The sequence below is a fragment of the Hyperoodon ampullatus genome (genome assembly GCF_949752795.1).
Source record: "Hyperoodon ampullatus genome assembly, chromosome: 14".
In the NCBI taxonomy this organism is placed as follows: Eukaryota; Metazoa; Chordata; class Mammalia; order Artiodactyla; family Ziphiidae; genus Hyperoodon; species Hyperoodon ampullatus.
The window spans coordinates 52514820-52535588 of NC_136927.1; the positions used below are offsets into that span (position 1 = coordinate 52514820).

Sequence of the window (20769 nt, forward strand, 5' to 3'; positions counted from 1 at the left end):
TCCTCGGACAGGCCCAAATGATGCAGGGACCCAGTAAATGATGAGTATTATGACTATTCTCACAGCCCACCCGGCCCACCAGACCCCGTCTCCAGCAGGGAGTGCGGGTGAGGAGGGAAGGGACCAGGGCAGGGTTCTGGCCTCTGGCCCCTGCCCCTGGAGCTGCCATCTGTCCCCAAGGCCCCCAGCCCCCAGGAGCCAGTGTCCCTGATGATCATCCAGGCCTGCAGCCCGGTCCCACTCGGGGTGTCCTCAGGTGCCAGCACAGGCCCCGGGGCTGGGTCTCTGGCGGAGTCGGGGCTTGTCCTGGAGCGCTGGCCTCTTACTTCCCGCCGCTGGCCCGGCCAGCGCTCCTCTGCCCAGGGTCGGGGCCAAGCAGGGCAGCCAGGGAGCCATCGGGTGGGGGGCCACCACGCTTCATCTTGAGGTTGGCTCTCAGAGCGGCATCCTGGCCGGAGCCCCCATCAGGGGAGGCTAGGGGATCTGGAAGGAGAGCAGGAGGGTGGGCTTGCGCAGGGCCTTGGGAGCAAGCAAAGCACCTTCACTTCCAGCCCCGCCAGCAACAGAAGCTCTGTGCCCAGCAAGGACACGACAAAGCAGCAGCTGGCTTCTACTCCTCACGCATCCATTCACTCACTCATTCATCCATTCATTCATACACTCATTCATTCATTCATTCATCCACTCATCCATGTGCTCATTTCATTCATTCTCCCATTTGCTCATCTATTCATTCACCAATTCACTCATTCATCCACTCATTCATCCATTCTCCAATAAATGCTAACCAGGGCCAGGCTCCAGGCCCTGCAGAAGTGCTAGGGAGAGACATGGAAACCCCACCCCATCAGGGAACAGAAGGCCCAGCAGAGCATATGGTGGGGAGATAGGAAGGCGGCTTCAGGGAGGAAGAGATCCTGGAGCGGGTCCTGAAGCGGGAGCTGGTGCCCAGGAGGCCGAGGGAGCAGCCTGAGCAAAGGTGCGGAGGTGGGAAAGGGCCTGGGGTAACCAGGTGACGGCTGTGTGTCACCGGACACCAGGCTATGCTGGAGAGGGACTTGGGACCTAGATGTCGGTCACGGGCAGCAGGGAGCCACGGAGGGTCCTTGAGCAGGGGTGGGACAGGGCCAGACTGGCAGCCAAGTGAGGGGCCACTGGGGCAGGGAGAGCAGGCACCAGAGGCAGCACCACGAGGGCAGCAGGGAGGTGGAACAGAGGGAGATGCGGACTCGGCGGCCGCCTGTGGGTCTCCTGTCCGCAGGTCCTGGTCACCACGCACCGTGGATCCCAATCATGTGCTCCAGGATGAGGACTCTCTCAGCCAGGATCTTCAGCGCCTCCCGCAGCTGCTGTACCCCCTCGCCCTGGGGGTGGGGGCGGAGGAAGCAGCCAAGGTCAGGGCCGTCCTGCTTCAGTGTACTGTCCCAGTCCTCCCCACGCCCGCCACTTCCCCCCCGTCACCAACACCAGTACAGCAGCCATCATAGGGTGGACATCCTGGCGCCAGGGCTGGGGTTCCAATTACTAATCACAGACGCGGAACTTGACGCACAGAGAGGGTAACCAGAGCCCTGTGGCCACACAGCCTGGCAATGGCCGACCGGGGCTTCACACCCAGACCTGTCTGCCTCCAGCCTGGGCTCATCCTGCTCCCGTGGCTGCCTGCCGCTTCCTCTGTGTGCCCTTCTTTCCAGAAAATACTCAGCTGTGGGCAGAGCACCTAGTACGGGCCCACGGGTCGGGGGTGCTTTGCCTGTCTCCTTCCTGGCACTGCCCACCCGAGAGATTTCCAGGGTGGTCACCCGGGCGAGAAAAAGAGCGGGCAGAGCCACGGCTTCTGGAATGCCGGCAGGAGGACGCGATGAGGGCACGTCTGCATTTCTGGGACCCACAGCCTACACACGGGCGAAGGACCTCGTGTGTCGAGACACGTGAATGAGCTGATTAATTGAGAAGACAGGTGACAAGGCCACTTTGAAATAAAAAGTGATGGCGGAGAGACAAGGCCCCGCCCTGGAGTCAGCAGCAAACAGGCATCTTTGGCTGGTAGAACATGACAGCTCTGTCATGACATTCAGATTAATTTAGCTTAAAACAAAAGAAAACCAAAAGCATGCTACTGAGTTACAAGAGAGAGGTCTTCCCACCATAGGCCGTGAGAAGCCGGGCTGTGGGTGGCGTCTGGGATGGGGATGTCCCAGCGAGGAGCAGGCGGTCCAGGCCCCCTCTGTCAGGACCCGGCTAAGCCTCAGTCCCTGGGCCACAGGATGCATGCCGATGAGATGGGGCGGGGGAAGTCGTGGGTATCCTCTCTGTCTCCCATCCCAAGTGACCCCCACATCCACATCTTCCTCCCACTGCCTCCTGTGCCCACCACAGCTGCCCTGATTCCAGCCTCTTCCCCCTTCTCCAGTCCCGCAAGGACCTCTGGAATGTCCCCTGGCCCCAGCTTCACCCCTCCAGCCCAGCCCGCCTCCCGCAGCTGTCCGCCTCCAACCTCTGCAGATACCCCAACCCCCGGCTTAGAACCTCTCTCAGCTCACTCAGTTAAGGGGCACTGTGTACCCACTGAGCTGGCCAGCCCGCTGAGCCCTGACACTCCCACGGGACTCATTCTCAGCTTGCAAGACCTCTCCTGCTGGCCCTACTGCCTCTGCCCCCTTTATCCATCACCCTGGTCCCCAGCCTCCTCTCCTGGTCCCAGAAGGCATGGCTCCCCACAGCCATGCTTGCACTCCATCTGTGCCCCCTCCCCGTCCCATCGTGCCCTGGCCCCTGTGCTCCCAACCTCACTCTTTCATCGTCCTCTCCCACATCCACGTGCCCATGTATCCTTCAGTCCACCACAGCGACCTTGGGCACACCCGTGTGCCAGGTGCTCTCATGGGAGGGTCCAGTCCCTGGAGAGGGACCCCACGGCTTGAAGCCTCCTTAAAAGAAAGGTCTTTTCTGCAGGTCCGTGGTTCCTCCGGCCCTCTCCGGCAGGGTCTCCCCCCGACTCAGGCCCCAGGCCGGTTACCCCATCTGTGCTACCCCATTGCAGCCAACTTCACCCTGTGCTGCAGTTGCTATTCACTCAGCTGTCTCCCCCGCTGGGCTGGGACCCCATTCACCCCATGACTGATGCTCGGCTCAGGGCTGATGGTGTCAGTCCAGCTCTGTTGGGTACCCGCTGTCCTGCTGAGACACAGCCAAGGGGCAGGAGGGAAGCACGGGCCCAGGGGCACAGTTACCTCGGCAGTAGCTTTCTCCTCCTCTTCCCCCTTCCCACCAGGCTCGCCCTGGGAAGAAAGTCATGCAATCAATGATGGGTGCGGGGTGGGGCGCTTCTCCACCCTCTCCAGCTTCTCTCCCTGGGCACCCCTGCACAGCCTGGCACAGGGTTGATTTTAGGGGCTTAATTCTGTTTCTAGGGAGGGAAGAGTCAGGTTTGGAACCCCAAGAGCTCAGGTGTTGGCCCTTCCAGGGATCAAGTCCCCTGCATCTCAGGTCTCTGCTTCCCTGACTCTAAAATGGGGCCAGTAGCATCAGCCTCACAATAACACCTAGGTGGCCACTTACTCCTGTGTGACCTTGAACAAGTTACTTTACCTCTCTGTGCCTCGATTTTCCCATCTCCAGAATGGAGGTAATAATAGCCTCATAGAGCTATTAGGAGGGTTAAATAAATCAATCTCAATAATAAGCTTGGAGAAGGCATGGCTTTGGAGGCTAACACTCCTGCGTTTAAATCTTGGCTCTACCGTTGCCTAGCTGTGTGACCTTGGGCAAGTTGCTTAACCTCTCTGAGCCGTAGCTGCCAGTTCTGGCAAATAGGGAAAATAAAACACTGTCTCATTGGGTCACTGTGAAGCTTAAACACGCTAGGGATGAAGAGAGTTTCCACATAGAAGGTGCTCACCAAAGATCCACCCCTTTCCCCCCAGCCCCATGCCCCTGACATAAGACTTGGGCACGAAGGAGGTACCCACATTCTTGGCCCTGGAGATAGGGGCTGAGACTCATGAATTCTTATTTCCAAGAGGGGAATTAGAGGTCAGCTATCTATGTCTCTATTCCTAGAAGGTTCAGAGAAGGCAAGGGACTCTGCAGGTCACATAGCACATTAACCCAGGGGCCTGGGCTCCCTGGAAGGGACCTCAGGACTCTCATCCAAGCCTCGCAACAGGAGGCTATCTCAGTCCTTACTTCATACGCTCAGTGAGGGGGCTCCCACCTCCCAAAGTCACCCCTTCTCAACTTGGGCAGCTGGCACTGCACCCAGGTTGCCTGTTTCTCTCCCCCCGCCCCATCCTGGCTGGGCTGGATCCGGCCATGCCTGGGGAGGCTGGGGGGCTGAACTCAGCCAGGCCGCCTGGGGCAGACGCCCGTCCACCTGGTACCCTGGGCCTGCACCAGAGCCCATCGTCCTGGGGGTGGCCCATCCACACGGTCACGCACTTACAGGCGGCCCTGTCACGCCCCGCTCTCCAGCCAGGCCCTGCAGAAAACCAAACAAAGCAGGATTAGGCTTTGCCTGCCCTTGACAACCTCTCAGTCCTCCGCTCGCCCTCCCCCTGCACTGGGCTCTGGAAATCTGAAAAATGGATGCGGGGAGGAGGATGGCGTAGAGGAAACACGAAGGCCACAGCTGGGGGCCTCCCCGGTCCTGGCGCCCCCGCTCCTGGCCTGTGTATGACCCTGGGCCTCAGCTGAGCCCTCCATCTCCTCAGCTGTGAAATGGGGCAATGCCAAGTGTGGTTATCACTAGAAGGGGACCGGATGGCAAAGCACACATCCCCCCAGCACGCGAGAGAGGGGCCCTCAGAGAACGAGTAACAGCAACGGTGATTGTGAGGGTGCCTGCGTGGACTCCCCATCAGCACTGATGCCCAGCCGGAAGGCTCCCCAGGGCCCCACACCTGTGCATCCAGCCATCCTCCAGCACCCTCCCCCGGCCAGCCAGGAGGTGCCCCCCCGTCGACTTCTCCAAAGTGGAACTCCCGGTTCCCCCCCCGACCCGCCCCCACCCTGCAGTCTCTCCTCTCGAACGGAAACGGCTCCACGGTCCCGCGGCTGCTCCCACACACACCTTGGAGTTAACCTCCCCTTTCCCTCCCTCGCCAAATTTATTCCATCAGCCAGACCTGTCAGGTTCACTTTCTAAGTATGTCTGTTCACTTTGCCATTTCCTCTGTGCTGCTGTGGCCTCCTCCCTGGTCTCCCTGCTCCACTGCCGCCTCCCCCGCCTTCCATCCCTCCCGCGATAGCCAGAGGGGCCTTGGAAAGCTGTAAATCAGGTCACGGACTCTCCCTCCCTGAACCTCGATGAGTCCCCTTTCCACTGTGACCCAAATCCACACATCAGCCCTGCAGGTAAGGCCCTGCCCACTTCCCCACCTCATCTCACCCCACACTCTCCTCCGCTCAGTATGCACCAGGCGTTTCCCTGCTTCAAGACCTCCGTACCTGCCCTTCCCTCGACCTGGAACGCTCTTGGCATCTCTGTAGGACTTCCGGTTCCTTGGGTCTCAGTCAGAATGTCACCTCCTCCTATCTGTCACCCGCTCCTGTCACCATAGGTCCTTTCCCAGTTATTCTCTATCACGTCTGCCTCCTACACTAGACTATCAGCTACCGGAGGACAGCGATCCCCACGTCCTTGTTCATTTTTTTTTGTGTGTGTGGTACGCGGACCTCTCACTGTTGTGGCCTCTCCCGTTGCAGAGCACAGGCTCCGGACGCGCAGGCTCAGCGGCCATGGCTCACGGGCCCAGCCGCTCCGTGGCATGTGGGATCTTCCCGGACCGGGGCACGAACCCGTGTCCCCTGCCTCGGCAGGCAGACTCTCAACCACTGCGCCACCAGGGAAGCCCGCCACGTCCTTGTTCTTGTGCCCAGTACAGTGTCTGAAGCAAGTGAGGCCCCAGGACATACATAGTTAATGAATAACATTCATTAAGGGTCTCCGAAGAGCCTGGCATTCTCCACCTGTTTTCCCCATTATTTCTCACAACGAACCTACCCAGAAGGGACTTTTATCCTCATTTCAAAGATGGGGAAACTGAGGCCCAGGGGCTCAAGGACTTGTTCAGGGTCACCCAGCTGGAAATTGGCAGAACCAGGCTTCAAACCCAGGGCTGTCCATCCCACTTGAGAAAGTCGGGACCACATGGTCCCCTGTTATTGTCCCTTCTCGCTCTTCTTTGACCCCTGCCTAGGAGACATCCCTCCCCACAGACCGCCAATTCTCAGAGGCCTCGACTCCTTGGCAAGGATGGAGATGGAGACTGGGTCATCAGACTGGCCCCACCATCCACAGTGAAGCCACAGTCCAGCCCATTTGGTGGCCATTCTGACATTGTCAATACTGGGACAATGGAGCCTTGGAACCCAGCTCCATCCCTGCAGTGTAGGGGCCTCGGTGGGTCCTGGTGGTGGGTCCTGGCAGTGGGTCCTGGAAGGGTGCTCTTCAACACCTGTTCAGTGGGGCCCTGGGGAGCCAGGGGCAGGCCGGACACTGTCTGGTGCCCCTGGCATCCCAGCCCTGGCTACAGACCCTCAGGTTTAAGGAAGGACCACCGCAAGGAGGAAAGGGGCCAAGATGCCACCAGCCTGAAGACTCCCCGTGCCGATGCCCGGTCACACCATCTCGAGCGGGGCTGGACGAGCAGCTCTGACTTGGTCCCCTTGAACCTGTTGGAATCTTGCAGACCCTGGGTCCCCACAAGGCTGCTGTGGGCACGGTCTGCACAGCCACCCAAGGCAGCCCTGCCCGCAAGGGCCTGGGAGACTCTAAAAATCAACCGGCCGGCAGGATCAACCACCCCAAAGCACCCACTGCATTCTTGGCACTCTGCTGCCCTGCTGTGTGACTCTGGCAGGTGACAGAGTCTCTCTGAGCCTCCACTGCCCCATAGCTGCTGGGATAGAATGATGGGATCCCTTCACATCGCTGACCTGCCCTGTCACTGTGCGCTTGGGCCTCTGGAGGAGCCCCACTGCCCCCAGCCCTTTCCGTGAGAGTAACTGTTGGCCTTTCACGTGCCCCCCTCCCCCTCTTCCTGCCCTTTTGTCAGGGCTGAGCAGGCCCAGCCTGAAGGGAGGAGGGAGCCCCAGCACCGGAGAACCAGGAGAGACCGCGTTGCTGGCACAGAGCTCCTGGCGTGTGGAGCTCGGCCAGACGACCCCTGCCAACCTCCTACAGTTCCCGGGGCCTCTCCGACCCTCACCGCAGTCCTGTCACTGTCACTGTCATTCTCTCTCGCCCGCCCCCACCCCTTCTCTCTGGGGCCTGGGCCTGTGGCTGGGAGCCTGAGGGGCCAGGAGGGCGCTCTGGGTGGCCCAGACCCCTGGCTAACCTGGCCACCCCACCTGACTCAGGGGCAGATCAGGTCTGAGGGCCTCCTGTCCCCCCTGCAGCCACCCCCACCCCCAGGCCCCGCCTGCCGGCCTGGTCTGTACCACATCCACCCTGGCTCTGCCCTACGCCGTGCACCCCACTGGCCCTTCTCCTCCACGCCGCATCCTCCTGGTGTGAAAACACGTGGGGGACAACAGAGAGAGATCAGGAGCCGTGGGGCACTGGTTCTTTGACGTCTAGAACATGTGCTCTAGAGGGCTGGCCTGTGGCCCCGGGCTCCGGCTGTGTCCTCGGCTGGCGTGGCTGGTGCCCTCCCTGTGTCTGGGGAATATTTGTCAAATGACTAAAGGGATGAATGAATGTGTGGGACTCCTGAGGTCCCAGCACCCACAGGGCCAAGGCCCGGATCCACCTCCCTTGCAGTGGGAAGGGGGGCACCTCTCAGCCACTCCACCCCACCCGGGCCTGAGTTCCAGGGACCTCGGAGCCCTCGGTCTGGATGAGACCCAGGGGAGGGGCTGCAGGAAGCTCCATGCAGACATCCCCAGCTGCCACCCTTGCTGCCTCCACGTCCAGGACCCCTCCCTCCTCCATGTGACCTCCCCCCCAGGCCCCTGGGCCCCTGCAGCACAAGGCACATCCCCCTGGCAATTTATTTCTCTTTCACTCCCTGTGACAATCCACCAGGGAGGCCCTGTACACCCCGTCTTAGCACCTGAGGAAGCCGGAGCCCTGGCTCTGCCCAAGGCCACACAGCTGGGAGGCAGAGCAAGCTGGGTTCCGGGCCGCACAGTCAGGCGTCAGAGTGCCCCCCGCACAAGCAGTTCTCCTTGAGGAGGGGCCACGGGCTGGGGTGGACGTTCTGTGATCCTGGCGCAGCTCCATCACACACTTTGGACGACCTAGGGTGGCACCTGGGTCTCAGCTCATTTATGAACCAGGAGCCATGTTAGCACCTCCCTGGCGTAGGCAGAGTGGGCAGCAGAGGGTCGCTGCTGCTAACAAAAGCAGGACCCCACGCCTGCCTTCCCCTGGACCCAGGTGGGGACCGGCCAGGTGGGCTGGCTCCTTCCTGAGCAACTGTGCTGGTAAGAAGCCTGGCTCCTCCTTTCCTGGCGAGACAATGCCCCCTCCTTTGCCAGAAATGGAAAAGACCTTACCTGGGATCCTGGTGCACCTGGGGGTCCAGGGGGACCGTGTGGTCCAGGGGGCCCTGCCGGCAGAGTCACAGATGGTCACCTGGGGCCAGAGAAGCCCGCTGCCCCCATCAGCTCCAGAGAGGACCTTCCCACCCTCCCACCCCAGCCCCTGCCCTGGGTCTGTCTCCATGGGCAGCAAAGGAAGGTGCGGTGAACGAATGGTGGGGGAGGGAGCACCCATTCCCTTGGCCTCCCCTGTCCACCGCCAGAGCGGAGAGCCCACCTCCACCCTCTCTCCCTGCAGCCCTGACACCACAACCAGAGCCTCATCCACGGGGCCACCCCGCAGCCCCTCCCCAGCCGGCTAGTCCCCCGGCAAATCTCGAGTCTCTCCCTCCTCGGGACCTCAGACCTGACTCCTCTGAGGCCATCCTTCTTGCCTGGGTTACTACAACTGCTGCCTGACCATCTGCCCTCCACGCAGCCCCCCAGAGTGACCTTTCAAATAGGTCCCCGTCAGCCCAGCCTCCTCCACCTTCATCAGTCAGATACCCCCTTCTGGAAAGTTTCTCTGCATCCGTGCCCTTGCCGATGCTGTTGCTTCCTCCTGGAGCTCCTCCAACCCCTCCACACCCCAGCAAACTCTTTGCTACTAGTCTCAGGCTAAGCATCACCTCCTCCAGGAAGTCTTCCAGGAACCTACCCCACCTCTTCTCTAGGCAAAGCCCTGACACAGATGAGCCGCCACCTCTGGCCACTGTCGGTTCGCATGCCTGCCCCCCACCACAGGCCAGGGAGTGCCCAGAGGGTCAGGCCAGGCCTGACGGGTGCAGCTCAGGGAGTGGTGTTCCTGACTGAACTTCCCGAATGCTTGGAAGAGTGAAGCCTCCGTCCCCAGCGGCCAGCACAGGTCTGTGCCTCTTGGGCTGCTAGGCTGTACCAATGTGCCCCCAGCATGCTTAGGGAGGACCCGCAGGAAAGTGTACCCCTGGTGGGGTGACGATCTGGACTCAGTCTAGCTAAAAGACAAACACCCTCCTAGCTCACTCCCAAATACGACCTTTTTTTTTTTTTTCCAAATACGACCTTTTAAATGGGGCCACCCTGGCCCAGCTGCTCGCCCAGCCCTGCTTTCTCAGACCCTCTGGGATTCACTGATAGTGTGTGGGTACTGCTCGCCGTCTCCACTAGAACGTAAGTACCAGTACCACGAGGACGGGAATCTTTGTTTTGTTTATTTAAGTATCCCAGGAACTTAGAACACTGCCCCCCTGAACAGTGCTCGGTGAATATTTCCTGAATTATGAGAGAGTAAATGAATGACAGAGAATGAGTGCCCGGGTCTGGAGCCCTAATCAAGAGGCGCCCCACCCGCCGGCCCCCAGGGCCTCTGTTGCTCCTTCATTCACAGGTAGAACCTGTCAGAGGAGACGCCCATACACCTGGGTGCCAGCCCCGCCCCCCACTCCCCTCCTCCCCCAACGAGGGCCCCATCCCGTCCCCTCCCCACACTCCCCTCCTCCCCCAGCGAGGGCCCCATCCCGTCCCCTCCCCACACTCCCCTCCTCCCCCAGCGAGGGCCCCATCCCATCCCCTCCCCACACTCCCCTCCTCCCCCAGCGAGGGCCCCATCCCATCCCCTCCCCACACTCCCCTCCTCCCCCAGTGAGGGTCCCATCCCGTCCCTCCCCACACTCCCCTCCTCCCCCAGTGAGGGTCCCATCCCATGCCCTCCCCCAGGGCCCTGCTCTCTGCCTGCAGGCCCAGGGCTTCCTGTCTCTTATGGGCACCTGCCCCACCAGCTCCCTGGGTCTCCCGCATGGCCCCCACACTGCCCGTGCAGATGCATGCCTCCCCATACCCAGAGCATCCCTGCTCTGGCTCACATGAGGGCAGCCCGGGGCTGCATCATGTGGGTGTCAGGGCTTGTTCTGGCAGAAACACTGTGTCCAGTCCCAGGGGAGCTGCCGCCCGGGAGCAAGAGGCCCCACCTCAAGCCACTGCTGGCTGGGGCAGACCCAGTGCCCTGCCAAGGCCATGACCCCCAACTGCCCCCCTCAAGGCCCCTTGGTCCAGGCCAAGCCCAGGAGGGGTTACCAGTGGAGACCAGCCTGTGCTGTTGCCCTCTGTGCTCACCTGGAGGGCCGGGGGGGCCCCGGGGCCCTGGGACGCCCGCCAGCACCGTGTCCACGGCGGCAGAGGCCAGCTGCGCGTCTGCATCTGCGGGAAGGGCAGAGCAGCCTGTGACCTGGGGGGCAGGGCCGGCGGGGCTGGGGGGCTAGAGCTGAGATCCCCCGGAGCCAGGATGGGCATGCCCAGCCCCGCTGGGCCTCACTGCAGCCCTGGTGAGCAGGTGCCATTGCTCCCACGACTCAAGAGGAGCACACAGAGGCCAAACCAGAGGGCAGGGGAAGCCCCGTGGGCTCCATTTAAAGCACAAACTCCTTCCTGAACACTCCAGGCCCTTGACTCTGGCCCCACCTTGCTTACAACCCAGGCTGGACGCTCTTCCAGGGTCCACCCCACATACCCATCCTGACATACCTGACTAGCTCACTCCTGTGGGGTCTCCTCCAGGAAGCCCTCCCTGCCCACCCCTCTGAGCTGCAGGGCCCTGGGCTGCCTCCATCAGGGCCCCAGAGCCTGGTGGAGTCTGTCTAATGGCCTGGGTCTCTCCAGGGTGAGCCCCGTGTGACTTCACCCTGCCCTATTCTCAGAGCCAGGACCAGACAGCCAGGCTTGGAAACGTCTGGATGGCGGTGGCTGCCTCTGCCTCTCCCTCCACTCATGGAAGCCTGGAGAGCCCTTCCATAGGCCTCACGGCTGGTGGCCTCCTACGGGTGCTCAGTCCTGGCCAGCCAGGTGCCCCCACTGGGGCACCCCCCACTGTCCCCAAACATTCACACCTGGGTCTTCCAGGAAAGCTGCACTCCCTCGGGGGCCCCAGGGCTGGGGAAGGAGGGTCCTGTCTGAGAAGGGCTCCCAGCACTAGACGTGGCAAGCGGGCAGTGCCAGATGCAGGGCATCGCGCCCAGGCCAGGGCAGGCTGCAGCCCTCCTGGCCCAGGGATGCAGGCTGCTGAGCCCTTAGACTCCCAAGGCACTTTACACGCATCATCCATTCTCCCCACTAGGGGGCACCACTGAGCCCACCGTGAGGGTGAGGCGGTTGGGTCGTCAGGGAGTTAACACTTTCTCCTGCCTCTGTACCCACTAAGGGCAGCCCAGGCCCCTCAGTCCCCTTGGGAATGAGCCCCTCACTCATGGCTGGGGGCTGTGTTTTTTCACCCCCAGAGCAACTCCATCAGGATGTATTACCACCCCTCCTCTACGGATGGGGAAACTGAGGCTCAGAGCGGGACACTGAATAGGCACAGGTCTTAACGCTCAAGGGAGGGCTATGCTGCCGCGGGGCGGAGGGCGCAGAAGCACCAGCAGTAGGGGGCTTGGGTTTCTCCGACAGCTGACAAAGCGGTCCCTGGGATGTCACCCATTCAGAATTTCAAGTCAATCCTGCATCTTAAAACCCTTCCCACTCCCCAGGGCCCTTAACCAAAACGATGCCCGCCGTGGGCCGCCGACCCTACCCCCAGCCCCGTCCTCGGGGCCTCCCTGGAACCGCCCTCCCCGCGTGCTGGGGCGTCCTGTGTGTGCTCAGAGGCGCCCTCTCGCGCTAGACTGTAGCCTCTGCAGTCAGGAGGCTGTTTTGCTCACGGCTGTAGGAGGCGGGCGGGTAAAAACAGAGTCCCACACGTCGTAGGTGATCCATCAACACATGTCCAGTGGCCTACAGTGAGGGGATTTGTGGGAGAGGACATGGGGTAACGGATGACCCGAGGCCAGGCCAGAGAGCGGAGTGACCCGTGGGGGTCAGACCCCGGGGCAGGAGCTGAGCACGGGTTGCCGCCCCACCCCGCGTCAGTACCCCGCAGGCGACCCCGCCTCCCACTTGGCAGAGCCAAGGCTCCCCTCACTGACAGTCCGCTTGCTTCATGGGGTCCTCTGGGGAGGGCTGGTCCCCCTGAAGACAGGCTCAGGCCCGCCCTCCCGCCCCACCCCGCAGGCATGACACTCACTGTCCTTGTCTGTCCGCGGCTGCAGGGAGTAGAGGACGCCTTGGGGGCCGTTTGGAGGGAGGCCTGGGCTGCCTGCTGGGCCGGGGGGGCCGGGGGGGCCGGGGCGCCCCATCTCTCCAGGAAGCCCACGGGGCCCTGGTGGCCCCAAGAGGCCTGCAGTGGGGAGGAGAGGAGTCACAGGAGGGCCGGGCCTCGTGGCTGATGTAACAGGGACGAGAAGCGGACCCTGAAGGGGACGGGGCTGGCAAGGGCCGGTGATGGCCTCCAGGCCCAGGGACACCCTGGAGGGCTCTTCCAGGAGCTAATAACATGACTTCCCCTTCCCAGCCCAGTGCACAGGGGACCCGGGGCAGCTGGATGGGAGGTGAGGGAGGCAGGGACCACAGAACCAGTGGGGGCTCCAGCCAGATGCCCTCTGCCCGCTCCAGGGACCTCAGCTCTGGGGAAGGGGTGCCGAGAGTGGCAGCCAGCCTGGGCCAGCCCTGTACCTGCCCCGACAGAGCCCAGGAGGAGCTGGGTGGTCTCTGGAGGTGTTGTTTACATGGCTGAGCACGATCCCCAGCCCCCAGGAGCCCCCCCCCCGGACACCTGCACCCACAACTCCAGAAGCCCTCTCTTCCCACAGCCCCGGGGCAAGATGGAGCCCTAAGGTGCTTGGGGTGAGGCTGCCGTAAGGGTGGCAGTGGGAAGAAGTGAGCCTGGAGCCCCCCAAGATGGCAGTCATTAGCCCCAGCAAGAAAGGGGGTGTCTGGGATGCCTCGCCTGCTCAGACAGGGGAAAAACCCCAACCCCCTTCCCCCAGTGGACAGAGTCGGGTTGGGGCGTGTGGGGGGGTGTCCTTACCAGGAGGACCCGCTGGGCCCTTCTCTCCTGCCTGGCCCCGGTCACCTTTGGAGCCTGGGGGACCTGCAGGCCCTGGTGGTCCCGTTTGTCCCGGGGGCCCTGGGGATAGAATGAAATGAGGCCTGAGAGCACTGTGGTCTGACCTGCCCCCCGTGGCTCCAGGCTTGACCACCTGGGCTGCGGTCAGACCTGCCTATAGGAATCCGGCCCACCTGGGGCCCCCCACAATGGGCAAAGGGACCATCATTAGCTCACATCAGTCATTACAACTTGCAAACTATTTTTGTTCCTATTAACTTCTATGATCTCAAGAGCTACTTGTGTCCCCACTTGACAGCTGGGGAAACTGAGGCTCAGAAAGGTGTGGCCCTTTGCTCAAGGTAGCAGAGCCAGGCTGTAAATGAGTCAGAATACTCTCTCCGCGTCCTGCTGTCTCCTTGCTCAGGCTCAGGAACTGGGCTTCTGGCAAAGAGCTTCCCAATGAGGCCTCCTTAGAGACCCCGGGAAGCCCTGAAGGACATGCCTGCCCAGCTTCAGGGTCTCCAGGCCCCAAGGGTGGGCAAAAGTAGATGGAGAGGCCAGAGTCCCCCTGTGTGGCCTGGGGACAGCCCCTTCTCTCCCTCTGGAAGCCCTGGGCCTGGGGAGGATGCTCAAAAATGCCTGCTGAACTGATGGAGGCCCTGGAGCTGCCGGTTTCCAGAGAGATTCCCACCGGCTCGCGAGGATTCCAGGGCTCACCCAGGTGTCAGCATTTGTAGGGGTTGTGCTCCACCTGGTGGCCATTCTTGGGAACTGCACGTCCCGGTAAGAAGAAAGGTGCCGCAGGAGACCTGGAGCCCATCCCAGCTTCCTCCCTCCCCTCCAGGGGGTGTTGGGGCCTGGGTCCTCCAGGGGATGAGAAGCCCCCCTTCCCCCCAGCCCCCGCTCCCTCCTCAGTCCCAGAAGAAGTATCTGAAGATGAGCATGGGGCAGCCCTCTGGAAATGAGACTTTGGGGAGAGTGGCTAGAGAGGTATGGGGGGCAGGAGGGGGCCCAAAGTGAGATGCCCCCTCCTCTCATAGCAGACCTAAGCTCACCCCTACACCCTCCCAGCCTCCAGAGACTGCAGAAAATCTGATGCTTCCCTGGCCCTGGGACTGGCCACTGGAGGCAACTCTCCCACTGCTGGGGGTCTACAGGCAGGGAAGGGGATGGAGCGTGTGCTCAGAGTTGAGTCTGGGCAGAAGTGCTAAGAAGATGGGGGCTCATCCTGGGGACAGGAGGAGGGAAGGCGTCACCTGCAAAGGGCTCCAGTGGGTCCGAGAATCACTGAGTCAAAATGGCCCTGGATCGCTGGGTGACCCCAGGGGTCACTTTTCTGAGCCTCAGTTCTCTCCTCTGTAACCTGAGCTTTACGAACTTACTGGAATGATTAGCAATGATATCTGTACAGACTAGGGTGATATAAAAATATTTAATAACTGGCACAGCACGGATACTGACCAGTCAGACGAGATCTCAGCCTTAAACCCTTGAGTTCAGCCACACAGACAGTGCCAGCTCACCGCCCAGGTTCTGGGCGCTTCTCCTGGCATGTGGCAGGCATTCAACAATGCTGACTACCAGCATTACAGTTATTATTACTTTCTGCAGTCCCAGGGAGCAGAGCCCAAACCAATGGATAGAAACTGAAGTGAGAAAACATTTACCTCTGACTTCAAAATGTGGTGGGAAGGGTGAAAACAACAGGTGAGTGGATGTCTTCCAACTCAGAGAAGATCCCTCAGAAGGGGGGCAGTTCAGAGAGGATCCCCCAGAAGGGGGGCAGTCAGTAAGCTGCCCGTCCCTGGTGGTATGCAGGCAGGGGCTGCTGTAAAATTGAACCAATCAGGGCTTCCCTGGTGGCGCAGTGGTTGAGAGTCCGCCTGCCGATGCAGGGGACACGGGTTTGTGCCCCAGTCCGGGAAGATCCCACATGCTGTGGAGCGGCTGGGCCCGTGAGCCGTGGCCGCTGAGCCTGCGCGTCTGGAGCCTGTGCTCCTCAACGGGAGAGGCCACAACAGTGAGAGGCCTGCGTACCGCAAAAAAAAAAAAAAAAAAAAATTGAGCCAATCAAGGATGGAGCTGGGCTGGGGACCTAAGTGCAGATGCTAAGGGGCAGCAGGGCAGCCAGTAAGGACAATAGCTGGACTGTGAGGCAATAAGGAATGGTGAGGACTGTGGCAAACTGCAGAGCTTGAACGGGATCTGCAGGGGCAGCTGTGACTTAGCTGCAGCCAATTGTTTCTCTTAAAAAAATTTTTTTTTATATATATGTTTTTGGACACGCCACACGGCATGTGGGATCTTGGTTCCCTGACCAGGGATCAAACCCGTGCCCCTTTCATTGGAAGTGCGGAGTCTTAACCACTGGACCACCAGGGAAGTCCCAGCCAATTGTTTCTATTAAGAGACAGCCAACCCCAATGGCCAGATCTTCCACTTTTCTAAGAGAAGCGAGAAATCCTGGTTTTTATGTGAAATCCCCCCAGGTTTTAAACATTAGCTCAGTTTTTCAAAATGTCACGTGGGCATGTATGACCTCCTTGTGCAGGCCCTGGGAGGCCATGCCTCCCCTGTAGGCCTCACTCACCGGCTGGGCCCGTGGGCCTTCTCCTTTGGGGCCCGGGGTGGGCGAGAGGGAGGGCGTCAGGGAGGAAATCCTCGTTCCAGGGTGGTGGGGTGCTCTGGGGGGTCGGCAGGTCATTGTCCGGGCCCGAGGGCCGCTCTGCTGCTTCCAGAAGGAGAACCTGGGCCGGAAAAGGGCAGAGGGTCAGGCCCAGGCCAGGTCAGGGACACATGTGAATGGGAACGTGTGCCCCAGGAGACCAGCAGCTGCCCGCTGCTCTTGGGACCACCAGTCCCCTCGCTGGAATGTTCTCCCACCCCTGCCCACCTCCCCTTCCCATCTCAGGAAGCCCTCCTGACCCTTGGGCTCAGGCAGGTCCCCTTTGGACACGTTCAGAGTCACCGTACTTTTCTCGTAGAGCGGCTGTCACTGGGATTAGACAGTGGCTGTTGGAATAATGACCACGGTCACCTTCACTTCACCGGCTCCTCTCAAGGGAGGGACTGGGCCCGCCTGTCTCCCACACTGCCTGGCTCAGGGCACAAACAACGCAGTCAGGGAATGTTTGTGGATGAACGGATGGATGGAAGGAGGGAGGGAGGAAGGAAGGGAGGGAGGGAGGGAGGGAGGGGAAGAGGGAAAGAAAGGGAAGGGGAAAGGAAAGGAAAGAAAAAAAGAAGAAAGAAAAGGAGAAAGAATAAATAAATGGGCCCAGCTTGATGCATGATATTTAGCAGGAGCTCCAGAGAAACAAAAGTGGCCATGGTCACTCAGGGCCAGCCTGGAAAGCAGCCTGTCCTCTCCCCTGGAGGAAAGCAGGGGTCAAAAACCGAAAGGACCCAGGGCCTCAGTGGGACACTCTCCCTAACTCACGTGAACTGGGAGCCAGGAGGCCTCAGAGAGGCCCTGCTGTCCCCAAAGAGGCAGGCAGGGGGCGCTGCGTGCCCGGGATCTGCGCAGGGCAGGTAGGCAGATGCTAGCACACAGTAGTCCCACCCACCCCAGCAGAGGGGTCCCTGGGGTTCCCAGGCCATATCAGACGGATCCCGGCTCCCTGTCCTGATCTGCCAGACAGGAAGGAAGAAGTCCAGTGTCTCACGTCCCCTCCAGCTCTTAGAAACCCAAATCCCGTGTCCTGCTAGAGTCTCCGACTCAGTGTGTGAGGTGAAAGCGTTCTGAGGATGGGGCTGAGGGTGGGCCTGGCTGGGCACACCCCCGCCGCCCCCAGGCTCCCCCAGGCAACCCCATCAGAGTCACTGGTGTCTAATTCCGCGGGTGCTGCTGCCTGAAGGCATCCAAACTCCAGCCCCCTGGCCTATACCCCACCCTACGCCTACCCCAACACGGGAGTCCATACTTCCCGGAGGGCCTAATGGGCCCCCAGGCCTCTTCCAGTGCCCCTCCGCCTGCCTGTGGCCTCAGGCTCTGCGACAGCCCTCTGCCTCCCCCACCTCCGCCTGCCCCCTCCCTCTCCTGCAGCCCCCCGTCCCCACAATCAACAGCAGTGCGTGAGGACCTCCTGCAAAACAACCCCCCTAAAAACCGCCAGTATCTCCACGCACTTCGTACACAGGCTCCCGCCTTGGCCTCACCTGCGTCTCTTCCACCCCGCTCTGCTCCAGCTGCCCTGAACTCTCCCAGTGCCCCTCAAGCCCAAGACCTCCCCACTTCCAAGCCCGAGCTCCTGCAGGGCCCTCCACCAGCCCTGCCCACAACCCCGACCCCTGGAAGATTCTGAGATCCAGTGAGCTGTCCCCTCCTCCCTGTGTCTGTCTGACCCTCTGGGCAGAAGGGGGGCCTCCCCTCCTGTGTGTCCCCTCAGCTCCTGTACAATCACTTTGTGCCCACAGCCAGGGCGGCGGTGGGAGCAATGCCACCAGCCCTGCCCTCAGGAGTAGGGACCACCTGGGGAGGGGGCTCCCTCCTTGCTCTGGGTCTCCAGAGCCCAGCACAAGTTAAGTGCACTGTGATGGGGGAGGCTGAGACCCTACTACCAGCCAGTCTGGTTTGAATCCCTGCTCTCCTACTAGGTGACCACTGTGTGACCTTGTGCAAGCATTGTGACCTCTGTGGGCCTCAGTTTTCCCATCAGCAAAATGGGGGTGATAACACTGACCCTGCAGGGCCACGGGAGATCGGGAGCGCTCAATACATGGGCAACCTGGTTAGTCCTGTTGATGCTGGGACGGTGGGGGGGTCACGGGAACAAACGGCTGCCCTCCCAGCGCCCAGGCCTGGCTGGGCTGAGGTTTTGTGGCTGTGCAGAAAGGGTCCCTCTGAGCGCCCCCTCCCACCAGTTCTGCAGTGTTCCGGGGCCTGGGTGACAGAGTCTCTGAGGACTCTTGGGAACAAAGTGGCACCCCTGCATCAGATCTCAGGTCCCCATCTGTGTTGGGTGGGTGGGTTCCTGACCCTTGAGGCTCTGGTGACCCCCAGGGCCCCTGTCTCTCAGCCCCTCTCCTTTCTGGTCCTCACAAGGGCTCATGAGGCAGGAAGGGCCACTGCAGCCCCATCACAGGTGAGGTGGAAATAGAGGCTCAGAGACTGCAAGTGACTTGCCCAAGGTCACCCAGCAAGTAGGTGGTGGGGCCAGGGCCCCATGTGGTGCCTCACCCACCTCCCCACAGCCGGGCCACAACCTTGGCCTCAGTGGAGCTTCACGGAGGCACAGAGAAGGGGAGCAGCTGGCTCAGATCACACAGCAGCTCGGGGGTGGAACCCCATCTCCTGAGCCCTGGAACCCCCTCTAGGAAGGGAGGGTTACAATTCCTGTCCCAGCTACTGACTGTCCACTGGGAAGCTGACCGGCCACGGCCAAGTGGAGGAGCTGGGCAGCAGGGAAAGGAGACTTGTCTGTTGGTGCCCGTGATGTGGGACCCAGAGCCGTGGGCGTGAGGATGGAGGTGAGGAGAACTGTCAGTACCTGGTGCCCCAGGGCTTGGGGGCAGGAGGGTGGGGGAAGGCAGGAGTAGCTCCCTTGTTTCTGGCCTGGCTCCGGGGATGGTGGGATTGCCACCAGTCAAACAGGGGCGCAGGAGAGGGCTGGTTTGGGGGTGAAGGTGATCAGTCCGGGGGGTGAGTTGAGATGCAGTGTCTCGGGGGAACCTCCAGATGGAAATATTTAACAGGTAGTAGCCAGGAGCAGAAGGGGGTTTGGAGCAGCTTGGAAAGATCAAGGAGGGGGCACCCAGCCTGGGCTCCTGGGGTCAGGCCCAGCTCTCCTTTTGTGGCAGAGCTCCCAGGACTCCCAAGGGGACCTGCCACCTGCAGCCTTGCCCCTGCACCAGACACCCGGCTCACTTCCTCCTGGGGCACTTCCCACACAGACACCAAGGCCCACAGAGCCCACGGACCCGGGCAGAGCAGCCCTGGCCACGGTCAAGTTAGAATCAGCCCCCACCAGAATCCAAGTCCTCCTGGCCTGGCCATGGCCAACCTCCCAGAGAAACTGACCCCATTCCTGCCAGGCATGAGCACACCAGGGCGGGCAGCAGTGGGCGTGGGGACTTAGCCCAAGAAAACCAGACCTCGGCCAGCCTCGGAGGGCAGTGGCTTTGATGACGTCATGGCGGCCTGGCTGATTGGCCAGGACGCTGCCCTCCTGCACTAGAAAGCAGTCGAGTTCCGAGGCTCCTGTGACCCTCACTCAGGGAAATGCCCTCGGGCTGCCTCCCACTCAGTCTGGTCCTTGGAGTCAGAGTGTAAACTGAGGGGCAGGAGAGGAAGGAAGGCAGGAAACTTTTTCTGCTGGCCTTCCACCCCACCATCGCCCGACAACCATTCCAGCCTGTCCCAGGAAAAGAGGGTGGCAGGAATCTAGATGAGCTCCTAGGTCTGGGTCCTTTGGCAACTCGGGCACCGTGCGGAGTGTAAATGGAACAGTCCCTTGTGGTCGCCTGGCCTCCAGCCTCCTCCTCTTCCCTGGCTCCAGAACCCCCTACTGTGTGCCTGCAGGTGTGCCCCAGAGGAGGAATCATGACTGGCCAATTACTCATTTTCCCAGCTCCCTTGCAACTAGGAGGTGGGCATATAGCCCAGTGCTGGCCAACGACACATAATGAATCTGTTGAGGTGCTTTACTTCCCCCCTAATTCCTGCCTTTGAACAAGGTATAAGGATGTGAGGCCTTGAGCTGCAGCAGCCACTTTGTAACCATGAGGCACTGACCATGACACCAAAAGCCAATTCACTAAGTAGGTGGAGAGGAAGGCTGTGAAGAGTCTGGGTTCTTGAGCCACCAAACCAATCCTGAGACCACTAACTTCTGGATTTCCTATTGAACTAACAATAAATGGTAAGGAATAAGCTGCCAGTGGCTGGGTTTCTGTTACTTGCCACTGAACACATCCCTTCTGATATGCCAAAACAGGTTTCTTATCTGAAGAAGCAGAAGTTGCAGTTTCCAGGCCTCAGAGTTACTGCTCTCTTATGCCAGCTGCCTGGGTTCTGACTCCCCATCTGGGGTCTGCCTGCCTGGTTCTGCCTTCACCCACCTGACCCCAGCCCCTGACCCCAGCTCCATGTTCTCTCTGACCCCTGCGGGCTCACCTGACCTCAGCACAGCCCCTGAGGCTGCGGGGCTGTCCTGGCTGCTAGCCTGGCTTGTGTCCCCCTCCCTCTGCAGGCTGCCGCCTCTCAGGGCCCTCTGACCGGGCTGACGAAGCTCCCAGGGGCCCAGTTTCTCCAGGGGACACTTGGGCATAAAGCAGGAAGGTGGGCAGCTGGAAGATGATCCAGATAAGACAGGAGTTGAGACAGGAGTCTCCCACCGCCTACCTGGGGA

At 61.0% G+C, this 20769-nt stretch overlaps 1 protein-coding gene across 2 annotated transcripts in view; it reads right to left on the reverse strand.

Annotated features, from left to right (window-relative positions):
- Positions 1–322: 322 nt before the first annotated feature.
- The window catches only part of COL26A1 (collagen type XXVI alpha 1 chain), a gene marked incomplete at both ends in the record, with an annotated part of 175641 nt that continues 155194 nt past the window's right edge, over positions 323–20769 (reverse strand). For both annotated transcript variants that reach the window (XM_079720271.1, XM_079720270.1), the window contains 9 exons: positions 323–483; positions 1280–1364; positions 3234–3281; positions 4445–4480; positions 8503–8555; positions 10618–10701; positions 12557–12709; positions 13400–13498; positions 16011–16167. In XM_079720271.1, coding sequence (XP_079576397.1) covers positions 323–483; positions 1280–1364; positions 3234–3281; positions 4445–4480; positions 8503–8555; positions 10618–10701; positions 12557–12709; positions 13400–13498; positions 16011–16167 — 876 coding nt within the window. The remainder of the gene's footprint in view (positions 484–1279; positions 1365–3233; positions 3282–4444; positions 4481–8502; positions 8556–10617; positions 10702–12556; positions 12710–13399; positions 13499–16010; positions 16168–20769) is intronic.